The sequence below is a fragment of the Octopus bimaculoides genome, chromosome 19 (assembly GCF_046866305.1).
Source record: "Octopus bimaculoides isolate indiv1 chromosome 19, ASM4686630v1, whole genome shotgun sequence".
NCBI lineage: Eukaryota > Metazoa > Mollusca > Cephalopoda > Octopoda > Octopodidae > Octopus > Octopus bimaculoides.
This window is the reverse complement of record NC_142946.1, coordinates 27,329,204-27,343,348: the sequence shown is the minus strand read 5'-3', so window position 1 is coordinate 27,343,348 and position 14,145 is coordinate 27,329,204. Positions and strand designations below refer to the sequence as shown.

Here is a 14,145-nt window from a genome sequence, read left to right as displayed (position 1 = left end):
ATATATATATATATATATATATATATATATATATATATATATATATATATATATATATATATATATATATATATATATATATATATATATATATATATATATATATATATATATATATATATATATATATATATATATATATAGGTGCAGGAGTGGTGGTGTGGTAAGAAGCTTGCTTCCCAACCACATAGTTCCGGGTTCAGACCCACTGCATGACACCGTGGGCAAGTGTCTTGCACTGTAGCCTCGGGCCAACCAAAGCCTTGTGAGTGGATTTGGTAGACAGAAACTAAAAGAAACCTGTTACCTATATACATACATACATATATATATTAACATAATATGGTAAAAATTCGATATTAATTAATATCAATTTAATACCAGGAAACTAGCACATTAAAAGAATCAGAAGGCTCAGGAAAAAATTTTTTTAGAGATCCTAAAAAGATTATAGTACTTGTGTATATAAGATTGACCAGTGACCGGTCTGTCAATATGCTAGAAGAAGCTCACTTAAAAAATTCTCAAATACGGATTCAGCGGAGCAAAAGCAGGCGGGCTAGACCAGTGAAAATTGTACATACCTCGATTATCTGCAGACTATAGTTTCAAAATCAATACTTCCAAATTAAAATATCTATTTATCTTCAGTACAGATTGCCGATATTCCTATAATCGAACAGAATCTCGTGGTAGTTGTCTTCAACCAGTGAAAACGTGTACGTGATTCTATCCATTATAAAGATTAAAATTCAAAAGTCTTAGTTTTGGCGCGCTGAATCCGGAAAATATCTCTGCAGAAAATAATTTCTGCTTTGAATTTACCAACTTTGAGAAATGTGATTCCGCACCAAAACTAAGACTTTTGAATCATCATCATCATCGTTTAACGTCCGCTTTCCATGCTAGCATGGGTTGGACGATTTGACTGAGGACTGGTGAAACCGGATGGCAACACCAGGCTCCAGTCTGATTTGGCAGAGTTTCTACAGCTGGATGCCCTTCCTAACGCCAACCACTCAGAGAGTGTAGTGGGTGCTTTTACGTGTCACCCGCACGAAAACGGCCACGCTCGAAATGGTGTCTTTTATGTGCCACCCGCACAAGCCAGTCCAGGGGCACTGGCAACGATCTCGCTCGAAAATCCTACAGGAGCCAGTCAGGCGGTACTGGCAACGGCCACGCTCAAAATGGTGCATCTCATGTGCCACCCGCACAAGAACCAGTCCAGGGGCACTGGCAGCGATCTTACTTGGCTTGCCGGGTCTTCTCACGCACAGCCCATTTCCAAAGGTCTCGGTCCGTAGTCATCGCCTCGGTGAGGCCCAATGTACGAAGGTCTTGCCTCACCACCTCAGCCCAGGTCTTCCTGGGCCTACCTCTTCCACGGGTTCCCTCAACTGAATATATATATATATATATATATATATATATATATATATATATATATATATATATACATACATATATATATGTATGTATGTATATATTCATGTCTCTGTGTTTGTCCCCGCACCATCGCTTGACAACCAATGTTGGTGTGATTATGTCCCTGTAACTTAGCGGTTTGGCAAAAGAGACTGATAGAATAAGTACTAGGCTTGCAAAGAATAAGTCCTGGATAAATTTGTTCAACTAAAAGTGGTGCTCCAGCATGGCTGCATCTATGCCCCATCTACGAAGAAAATTTCATCAGTCAGACTGGAAACGCTTTGTGAATGAGCAAGAACACAAACAAAGATGAATTTCGGAGGAAGCTGAATTTCAAAAGATCTCATTGAGAAAAACGTCTTTCCACAGAAACAATAAATTCAAGATTTTCCCAAGGAATGGTTCAAAATATCAGAACAAAATGTAAAAACATTTTATGAAACATTTGCTCCATAATTAAACTTGTATCATATTTATAGAAACATGGAAAATTTTATCAAAAATAATTTTTCCAGATGAACCAAACTAAGTCAACATCAGATATTCATGATGATGTTGCTTTTGTTACTAACACAAATTTTTAAACAATCACCACACACACGTACATACATACAAATATTTAAGACTGTTCAATGACATCTCCAGATTAAAACCAACAATATATTGAAATTAATAAACAGCTAGACATTTCTGAACTGACTTGTCATCAAAATAACCAGCCAGAAATCTCTTGTTCCTTGTCTCATTCTTCAATAAACAGCTGACATTTCCTATATACCATGAAATCAATGGCTGGCTTTTATGGACAAAAATACCACTCTTCATAGGCCACTCTCAAACATTCTTTATACAACCCCCAAACAAAAGTAAATAAATTTATCAAAAGTATTTGAATTCCTGGCATTTTTTCAATAAACAGTTGACATCTGTTACATATTCATATATGAAGCAATATATTTAATATCCTCCAACTTTTGAAAACTTCCATCAGGAATGAAAGTGCTGAAAGAAAATGATTAGTAAAAATTATTTCTACTATAGACACAAGGCCTGAAATTTGTGGGGAGGAGGTCTAGTCGATTGCATCGACCCCAGACCTTAACTAATTCTTATTTTATCCACCTCAAAAAGATGAAAGACAAAGTCAACCTCAGTGTAATATATGATAATTAATTATTCTTTCTACTATAGGAATAAGGTCTGAAATTTTGTGGGAGGAGGAGGAGAGGCAATTGCATTGACTCCAGTGCTCCACTGGTACTTATTTTATCGATCCCAAAAGGATGAAAGGTTAAGTCAACCTTAGTAGAATTTGAACTTGGAACATAATGCTGGAAGAAATGTTGCTAAGCATTTTGTCTGATGTGGTAATGATTCTGCCAACTCACTGTCTCTATCTCTATAATAATAAATATGAAATTCTGTCTGTCTGAACCCCTGTTTCTCACTCTACATTTGCTCAACATAGACATATTATAACTTTTTGGAATCGGGATGATCCTGGGATTGAAGATCTGCCCTTCATTTGGTTCTTGAACATCTAAGCATTGAGATCTGATTTAAAAGCATTTGAGTCACTATTTCTAGCAGGTAAAACTTGGCTGATTCATGCCATCTTGGTTGGTGTTTGTCAGAGGATGTCAGAGATCAAGGGGGAGATAAATGACATTAGCTTCATTAATTTTACGTTGAGATAAGAACTTTGGAACAAATTAGCCAATGCTGGAATTCAAATTGGCTAAATTGGCCAAGCTGGAATTCAGATCAGGACTGGAACAATAGAACGATTGCATTACAGAATTAATTCTCATTCATCGTTAACTCCTGATCAAACACCACCGGGGCATATAGTCATTATAGATGTATTATAGTCATGCTATTTAGCTTTTTTCAGTTTTGGGCTGCAGGCCCAGTTAGCCCTGTGCTTAAAAGTCAGTTTTTAAGCTAATAAGTAATAGTAAAAAGTATTTTACTAACTTCTGACAACTTTCTTCTATGCTGATGATCTTGTTTTTATAGCTGAATCACCACCTGAATTAGAGAAAAAATTTCAGGTGCAGAAGTAAGGTATGTAATCTAAGGGCCTTAAAGTTAATTTAGCTAAGACGAAACTCCTAGTATGTAAGAAGACAGACAAATCTCAAATCCTTTTAAGGAGATGGTTCTGCTTGATATGTAGGAAGGTGTTGGTAGAAACTCCATATGGTGTATCCAGTGCAAGCTATGGACACATAAAAATGTAGTGATATCATGTGCAGGTTAACATAAAAAAATAGTCTTAGTAGTAGTCAGATATGCCGGTACAGTAAGCACTAATAATGTACAGAGAATAGACTTCCTCAAATGTCTGGAGGGATCCTTAGAAGTAGTAGATATTTCCATTACCTAGGCCACCTACTTAGCTGTGAAGGAAGAAGTTCTGAAAGTGTAGTTACTTGAATAAGAACAAGCTGGGCAAAGTTTAGAGAGCTACTACCTTTGTTGGGAACAAAGGATCTCTCCCTCAGAGTGAAGGGCAGATTGTATGATGCCTGTGTATGTACAGATATGTTAGATGGTAGTGAAACATGGGCTATGACTTTAGAGGACATGCAAAGGCTTGAAGGAAATGAAGTTAGCATGCTCTGCTGGATAGGTAATGTCAGTATGACTGAATGTAAATGGTTTGAGAGAAAAATTAAGTATAAGAGGCATTAGTTGTAGGGTGTAAGAGAGAAGACTGCATGGTTATGTGATGTATATGGATGAGGACAACTGCATAAAAAAGTGTTGATCTCTAATTGTGGAGGAAACTTGTGGCAGAGTAGACCTAAGATGTGGGACAAAGTAGTGAGAAAGGATTTCCAAGGGCTTCCCAGAGGAAATGACAAAGGACTGAGACTTCTGGAGGGATGCTGTGCTTGAGAAGACATGTCAAGCTAAGTAAAACTTTGGCTGTCCATACATACAGATATGTCCTCTTCATCCATCTCTCAGTCAAGAGGCCCTTCCATCGAGGCTTTGTGGGTACTGGTGTGACATAAAAACACTCATGCTGGTGTCACATGAAAGTATCCATGCTGATGCCACATAAAAGAATCCATGCTGGTGCCACATAAAGACGCCTGTGCCAGTGTCATGTAAAGAGCACCCAGTACACTCTGTGAAGTAGTTGGCATTACAAAGGGCATCCAGCTGTAGAAACCATGCCAAAATAGACAGTTGGAACCTGGGCAGCTCCTCAGATGGCCAGCTCCCCAGATGGCCAGCTCCCCAGATGGCCAGCTCCCCAGATGGCCAGCTCCCCAGATGGCCAGCTCCCCAGATGGCCAGCTCCTGTCACACCATCCTTGCCAGCATGGAAAGCAGATGTTAAATCATTAAATGATGATAATGATGATGAATATATATATGCATGTATATTGGTATGTAAGTATACCTGTGTATCTAGATGGGGATGTATATAAATTTGTGGATATATATGTTTCTGTAAATAGATGAGTATATGTGTGTGTACTGATTAGTGTCAGTGAAAATGTATGATAATTAATAGCTTAGCTGCCAAATGCAAGAAATAAATAGGATCTTTGAAATCTAGTAGCTATAGCCATATCTGTCTTAATTTTAATGGACACTAGTGACAGATGTAATTCCTTATCTTTCCTTTACTATCTATATTGGCAAATTCTTTAACCTATTTTAGCTCAGTAGTCATGTTCCTTGAAACTGTAACACTGCTCACAGTCAAGTATAAATCCTAAAAATGTCTAATGCAAGTTATACAATCTCTGAAGATTTGATTACACAATCTGCTTATAAGGTTTTCCTTATATAACAGATATTATTTTCATTATTAATGAAATACATGTAAAATGACATAACCAAATAATTCTGCTCTTTATATTTTCAGCTCTGTTACCTAGGAATTGTCTTGTATGGACCTAGTATTGCACTGGAAGCAGGTATGTAAATATATTTTTCAATATTAGTGTTACTTTTTAATATGATGGGTAATATTTTGAGAAGCTAAGACTGTTTATATTGTGACAAAAAAATCTGATGGAAAAGCAAAATAGGAAGAGAACAACAGAATATTTTTAAGATGACAGATGAGCATAAATGTACTTAAAAGAAAGGAGCATAAACTATTATTTTCGAGAAGTTTTAAATGAAACCATGAGTGGTAGAATAATGAGGGCCAATGTCAAAGAAAAGCAACAGTGAACCAGCTATTGAGGTTAGTTTCACTATGGTTACTAAAGCTAACAGATGAAGGCATGGTAAGCATCTGGCCTATCATAGATAATAACTGAGACATTGAAAGTATCAGAGTTACTTAGTTGATTTTTTTCTTTTATGCTGCTTTTGCAGATTCGCATGACTCTCTGCCACCACACAATTCCATCATTATTATGAATTTGAATTGGAAGCTTGAGCTATAGTAAATCTTTCATTAGCTGATTACACAACCATAGACGCCATCCCTATCGATGCATTGCAGTTACTTTCTTGATAGAGCTTGGTGATCCTGACCATTGATCTTCTAGGATTCCTCTGCTCAGCATCAATGTAAGAAGCATCATTGATTCAATTGAGCTCTTTTGCTGCCTCTTCACAATCCACCATGTGCAGTCCCATGACTTTGCTGTATCCCTGGTGGGTTAGCTGAATGGGTGCTATAACTATGCAGGGCATGGTCATCATTCCATGAAGTATTTGCAAAATACCTGCATATCTATACTTAGTTGTTAATCTCTTTAATAATATGTATATGAGTATCTTAGCCAACTTCTGTGGAAGAAAAGGGTGTCTACTCGAGAGTAGTAACTACAGAAGCTTTAAACTGGTGAGTCATGTCGTGAAAGTAGCTGAGAGAGTTTTGGGGAGAGTTTAAGATATGGTTAATTTTGATGATGTGCAATTTAGGTTTATGAGGCATTGAACTGCAGATGTAATATTTCTTGTGAAAAGGCAAGAGAATGCCTCAGCTTAGAACAAGACATTCTATGGTTTTGAAAAGGCATGTGATAGGATCCCTTGCCCAGCAGGTTTGATGGATAAAATTCAAGCTTAAATGAAACTCATTTTAGAAATGTGATACTACATGGTAATGAGACATGAATTTCAAATGTAGAAATACAGCAACTGCTAGAAAGATATGAGTTGTGTTCTATTAGATGTGTAATAATAATTTGCATGAAAAAAAGACTATGCATTAAAATTATCTACCAATATCAATACACACTGGGTAGATGGTTGCTCTCATGTAGATATATGATACCAATTAACAATAAGTGTTTGATGTAAAATTACCATGTACTGTCAGTGGAGGAAACCAATGAAAAAAGTAGAATAAAGATGTAATCGAATAAAGAAATAGTAAGAGAAGATGGTGAACTTCATACAAAAGATTATGAAAGACTTACACAGATGTTGATATATGACAAGCTATCTAAGCTATGCCAACAAGACTTAATGATGATGATGATAATTGGTGGATTTTAAAAATGCTTTGCTTTGGAAAAGTTATACATTTTAACAAGTTTTGTTAGCTCTACATTGTGGCTTTATTGATAAGGACTTCATCCATATTTTCCTGATTGTATTAATTTTATTGGAGGATAAATTAAAAAAAAATATTCTGACATCCATCAAGGATGTATGATAGAAAATAGCCAATAACAGCTTCATCATTTTCAGAAATATGACAAGGAATAACCTAATTCTTCAGCTTGAATTCTTATTTGTAAAATTTAGAGAAATTTTTCAATAAGTTGTGAAACTTTTGGCTAATTTTGTAATCTGTTCTTATTACAGTGACACAATTCCCAATGTGGTGTTCCATAATTATAGTAGCATTATCATCAACAATATACACCTCACTGGTAAATACATTTTTTTTCTCTTACTGAGTCGAGAGGAAGTGGCAGTGGCTATGATGCTTGCAGGTCCTGTGAAGTTTGTGAGGTTGATGCTGTTAATGTTTTGTGGGATGACAATCTAGGGAGAAAGGACTGAACATAATGTTTTGCACAGAACTTGAGGAGTTGGATGCAGCAAGGGTAATAAGATGTGGAAACATGAGTGATTTAAGGGTATCTGAATGGCGGCAGTATGAAACTGACTAGCTCTGAGGAACAGAGGCCATTATAACAACACTAGGAAAGACAGAGAGACTGGAGTATTTCCATTGAAGACCGAATGCTAATCACTTGAGTGGCCTTCTCTGGATGCAGTCCACAATATCCAGGTGTAGCTACAGTATGACCCAGATATGGTTGCAATACTCTTTTGTAATCCTTATAGAACCTCAGCAGCTGTTGGGGACTGACATATTTTCTGGCCCTGAAGAGAAGAGCTAGTCTTTGGGACATGATCCTAACTATGCTAAGAATGTGCTTAATCCTGCTGAGGAAGACTTTGCCTTTCATCCTTTGAAGCTGATAAAATAAGTATAATGTCAATGCTTTGTACACTAAGTTAGAAATCATAACTTTAATGTGCATCCGTAAAAGAAAATGTCTCTGAACAGATAAATTCATTTGAATGCACAAATTTTTCATTGAAAAACATTCCAATACTTTTTTTAAAAAAAGCATTACATGAAATATTGCATTGGAAAGATTTCATAAAAGAATAAGGTTAATGTTACAAGGCCTATGCTGTACCTCATACTTCACCTCACTGTATGTAAGTGATGTTGAAATCCTTGAAAACAGTCAGTCTATATTTACATATCTAAAGTCTTGAGTACTTCAGCACTGACTACAATGGAGTGGTCATGTGGTCAGAGTGAAAGATAATCAGATCTTCAAGCAATTTCTGTATGACGAGTTAGCCCAGTGTAAAAGACCAGTGTACAAATGGAAATCAAGGTATAAGGACTGCATCAAGAATATGATCAAAATCTTGGGAAAATGATATGGGAAAATCTCACTCTAGATTGTTCATTATGGAGGAAAACAGTGCTTGATGAGAGGAGGGGAAGTTGAACAAAATTGTATTGAGCATGACCAGCTCAAGGGAGATGTTTGTAAATCAAATATGCAGGAATGTTGTTAACTATGCATTATATGGCATCTCTGCTTGTAGGGAATGTGGAAAAAATGACGATAAGGAAGTGAACTGAAACATCAACAAAAGAATATTGTAACACCTACAGAAAGATGAGTTAAATTCATGCTGCTCATGTTTCAGACAATCAAGCGATGGCATTACTTAAAATCGAGTTGCAGCCATCGTGTGTGTGTGTGTGTGTGTGTGTGTGTATGCGTGCGTGCGTGAGTGCGCATGTGTGTGTGTGTGTTTTATGTATGTATGTATTTATATATGTACATATGTATTCATATATGTTCTTGTATCTAAGTATCTGTATATCTGTGTGTGTTTGTTTGTTTATAAATACAAAATTTCAGGTTATATGGTTAAAGAATAAGTATCTCTATCTATTCAAATATTTTGTGCCATTTTATTTCCTCATGTATACCTATACTTTACATCACTTTGAAGAATTTAACTTGGACTTAATTCTCTAATGATATAGATATAACCATCTATGAAGTTGTGGTCATAATATATACATAATGAAACACATTTACAAGTGCAGGAGTGGCTGTGTGGTAAGTAGCTTGCTTACCAACCACATGGTTCCAGGGTTCAGTCCCAATGCATGGCACCTTGGGCAAGTGTCTTCTACTATAGCCCATTGTATATATATATATATATATATATGTATGTGTGTGTATATGTTTGTGTGTCTGTGTTTGTTCCCCCAACATCACTTGACAACCGATGCTGGTGCAGTTACATCCCTGTAACTTAGTGGTTTGGCAAAAGAAACCGATAGAATAAGTACTAGGCTTACACAGAATAAGTCCCAGCATCGATTTGCTTGACTAAAGGTGGTGCTCCAGCATGGTCACAGTCAAATGACTGAAACAAGTAACAGAATAATGGGAAGAAACCTTTTCATACATATGGAAGTGTCATTGAATAGTGAGAGAGGGGTGTCAAAGTGTGACACACTGACACACAGAAATTAGTTTTTGCATTGGTTTCAAATTTTGGCACAAGGCCAGTAAGTTTGGAGGAGGGGATAAGTTGATTATATCGACTCCAGTGTTCAACTGGTACTTATTTTATCGACCCTGAAAGGATGAAATGCAAAGTTGACCTTGGCGGAATCTGAACTCAATGTGAAGATGGATGAAATGCTGCTAAGCATTCTGCCAGACTTGCTAATGATTCTGCCAGCTTGTCACCTTATTTTCATACATGTAATATTAGTTTCAAATTTGGCACAAGGCCAACACTTTGGAATAGGAGAACAACAGTTTGGGAAATCAACGCCAGTGTTCAATTGGTACTTATTTTATCAACCTCAAAAGGATGTAAGGCTAAGTCAACATAGAAATGGATGAAATGCAGCTAAGCATCTTGCCTGGTGAGCTAATGATTCTGTCAGCTCACTGCCTTATTTTTGTACATATAATATTAATATTTCATTTTAAGTGTATGCTGTTTTTCACTCTGGACTTCGTATTAGACATTAATTATCTCTACTGTAGAAAAGAGAAAAAAGGGAATCAAACATGCTTCTTGTTACTGGAAAGGAAGTAATGTCTCAAGGATGATTTGGCATGTACAATATCTATCTATCTTTATGGCTTGCACAACACCACAACTCTCATTACCAAGAAGCCCCATGACAATCAAAGTGTAAGATATCTGGCTTAGTAGAGTAGTGGGTTTTATATTTGAGTTAGCTTCCTCCTAGAGGGATGCCTGAACTGTACCCTCAGATACCAACCCAAGTATTTCTATGTCACAGTGCACAGACATTAAACATATACATTGCATTCATCCATACAGATACATATATCAAGTGATCCCATAAGGTCTGTCCAATTTTACCTTTTTTAAAATTGAATGAAATTTAATAGTATTTTAAAGTGTCTAATGGAATTAAAAATTATTTTTATGCATTTGTGTACGTTTAAACTAATTAAATATTATTTTACAGAATAATAGAATTAAAATTTCTTTGGTTAAAACCCTTTCTAACATGAAAGTATCCAAAGAGCATTTGAGGCACATATTGCTTTATGAGTACAAATAAAGAAACTCTGCAGCCGAAGCGACTCGGAACATATACTCAGTTTGTGGGAAAGAATGCTTGAATGAAAGAACTTGCAGAAGATGGTTTGCAAAATTCAGAAGTGGAGATTTTTGCCTTGAAGATGAAGATCGAACAGGACGTCCAGTTGAGTTTGATGATAAGCTCCTTGAGGCATTACTTGAAGAAAATCCTGCATTATCAGTTGAAGAATTGGCAATAAAGCTTAGTTCAAACCATACAACTGTTCATTGTCATCTTCAACAACTTGGAAAATGGGTGCGTCATGAATTGTCCGAAAGCAAATTCAAGTCCCGAGTTGACATCTGCTCTTCTCTCCATTCTTGCGAACTCATTTCACCCTTTTTGGATAGATTTGTGACGGGTGACGAAAAATGGATCTTCTATCGAAATGTTAAATGTCGTAAACAGTGGCTTGGTAAAAAGGAAAAAGCTCAACCTCAACCGAGAAGGGAACTTCATGGAAAAAAGGTTCTTCTCTCTATCTGATGGGATTACAAAGGAGTAATTCACTTTGAATTGTTACCACCTAATGCAACAATCAATTCTCAAGTCTACTGTCAGTAATTAGAGCGTTTGAACCAAGCTTTGAAGAAAAAGAGACTCACTTTAGTGAATCAAAAATGAATGATGTTTCATCAGGACAATGCACGACCCCACACTGCAAAAATCACATTACAGAAGATCGAAGAGCTTGGTTGGAAAAAATTCCTCATCCACCTTATTTTCCTGACCTTGCTCCTTCAGATTACCATTTGTTTCATAGTTTACAGAATCATTTGGGGGACATAACTTTCGCAAGCCAGGAAGAGGTCGAAACTGACATTTCAGAGTTCTTCGCTTTGAAAGCAAAAGAGTTTTACATTGATGGGATTAAAAAGCTTGTAAATAGATGGAAGGAAGTCATAGATATTCAAGGAAAGTACATTGATGATTAAATTTCTATTAAATATAGCATTTGATCACTTGTTTTCTTTATTCAAAATTCGGACAGAACTTATGGGATGACCTGATATATATGCATATATCAGGTCATCCTTTTTTGCTTATTATATATATATATATATATATATATATATATATATATATATATATATATATATATATATATATATATATATATATATATATATAGGAAAATGAAAAAAAGCCAGAATGCTGAACTGGAAGCATATTTTAATAAAGATTTTTTCTAACCGGTTTTCATTGCGAAAAAGCAAATTATCAAGAAGAAGGAGAATGAAAATGTTTTTTTACAAAGAAGTACAAAATGAAGAAAATAATATATAAAACAATAATATATAAAAAAATAAATATACCCATACATTATATTGTCTTTGAGCTTTTGTAGTTCAATAGTAGTTCATGTATAAATTGGCAGGAAAAATAAGGATGCATGAGAGTTGAGAGTTTTGTTAGGTTATATATATATATACATAAGATATTGAAAACAAATGCTTCCTTCTCATGTCATGCCAGGCTCATAAGGGCCAGTTTCCCAGTTTCAGTGATGTATATATTTCCTACTTGGATCGGATGCCAATTCGTAGCAGGATAACTCATCTTGCTGAGTGAACTGGAGCAACGTGAAATAAAGTGTTTTGCTCAAGAACAGAACAGGATGCCTCTCTATAACACTGGTATATATATATATATATATATATATATATATATATTTCTGTGAGAGTTAGAGGTTGGGAAGCCAACCAACTAAGGGATAGTACCTATCCAATATACGACTATACTCACCTATCGACCATTGGACGTAGTAACATGGATCCTGGAATATACCACGTGAAGTTTGTAGCTTATTTCTCCTTCCTATGCCTAATTCATTTCAATAAGCTTTACTTCTCTTACAGCTTCATATTTGCTCCTGTTCTTTTTCTGCCTTTTTAAATAATGACAAATACATTGTACCTATTGTTAACTTTTATTATATGCATTAGCCCTCATAACTATTTATACCCTCTGAAGAAGCCTAGAGGCACACTCATCATCCAAACTTTATTTGCCCATCCCTACAGAACACCAAAGAGATGGAGATAGCATGGAGGATTTCATTGCCTCTTGGCAGGAACAGCCATAAGGAACTGATCTTATACTCTTTCCTGTTATATTAATTAATACATGTGTGTGTAACACAGAGTTACTACATGTGTATGTACTCTTCTAATACTTTCTAATACTTTTGAATAAATAGACACACTGCAATGTCTACCAGATGATGTATGTCATTTTGTATCCTCTCCATTTTTTCTTATTTGCTGTATATATATATATATAATAATTAATAATAATAATAATAATAATAATAATAATAATAATATTAGGGATAAAATCCAAAATTACAGGTAAAAACTCAATTAAAATGAATTTATTAAAAATTAAAATTAAATTAAGTTTCACAGTATAAAATATATATAAATATATAGTATTAGGGAAAAGAACCAAGGTTTATGAACTCATCGATCAAAATCCACTGTCACATATAGAAAAAATTTATAATTAAAAGTACAATAAATAAGTATAATATAATACAAAGTAAATATCATAAGATCAAGATAATAAAATGACTACACGTGTTTCATAACCAATTTTCAAATAGAAAGAAATTTAAATCGATTAAAATCGATTAAAACTATCGAAAATCAATTCTATTCAAAAATATAGCTAATCTTCAGGTCAAAATACAACAATAATAATAAATGAATGTATATATCAACCAACAATAAATAACAAATGAATGTATATAAAACACTTATTATATAAAGATAGAAAAATATTATTAAAATATCAAAATAATAACCATTCTATAATCAGTTCTACATCCATTATAATATAAGCTAAAAGGTATATTATATGCAAAAACCAACTTAACGAATTTTTTCGTTTAAAATACAATTTGAACGAAGTTTAAGGTTAAAATAATAAAGATATTATTAGCACATATTTAAATGATGCAATAGTTTAAGCTAGGCTATTTATGACTAAAAACATTTATTTATAAGAAGTCTACTGAAAATATTCTGTATAGTATAGGAAATTAACATAAAAAGACTAGGTATTTATCGCATAAAACAGTATTAATCGAAAATATTTCAACCTTAATCAAATCGAAGTCTTATATTAGGCTAAAATGGTACTCTAATTTCAAAACAATTTAGTGTTAAATGAGGTATCGATTAAAATTATCATTAAAAAGCAATTGAATAATAAAAAAATACAAGAATATTTATTTATTCCAAATAATAATATAACATCGTAAACAAATTAAAAAATATACAAATCAAAATGTTATTATATTTCAAACTGAAACTTAGACGTAAAAGTCAAAACTCGAGGTTAATTAGAAATAAAAATATGAATGAAAAAATTAATATGAATGAAAGATTAAGCTTAATATAGCTTAAGTCATAGTAAAAAAAACCATTAACGATACTATAAAGAAAGAAAAAGGCTAGTTGTTTATATCATAATATAGAATGAAATATTAAACAATATTAATCGAAAATATTTCAAATCTAATCAAATCCAAGTCATATTTAGGTTAAAATGATACTCTCACTTCTAAATAATTTAGTGTTAAAAAAGGTATC

At 34.3% G+C, this 14,145-nt stretch overlaps 1 protein-coding gene across 2 annotated transcripts in view; it reads left to right on the top strand.

Moving 5' to 3' along the window:
* LOC106867947 (sodium-dependent multivitamin transporter) overlaps positions 1-14,145 on the top strand; it is a 176,953-nt gene that overhangs the window by 61,539 nt on the left and 101,269 nt on the right. For both annotated transcript variants that reach the window (XM_052974692.2, XM_052974693.2), the window contains 2 exons: positions 5,321-5,372; positions 7,228-7,295. In XM_052974692.2, the coding sequence (XP_052830652.1) occupies positions 5,321-5,372; positions 7,228-7,295 (120 nt within the window). The remainder of the gene's footprint in view (positions 1-5,320; positions 5,373-7,227; positions 7,296-14,145) is intronic.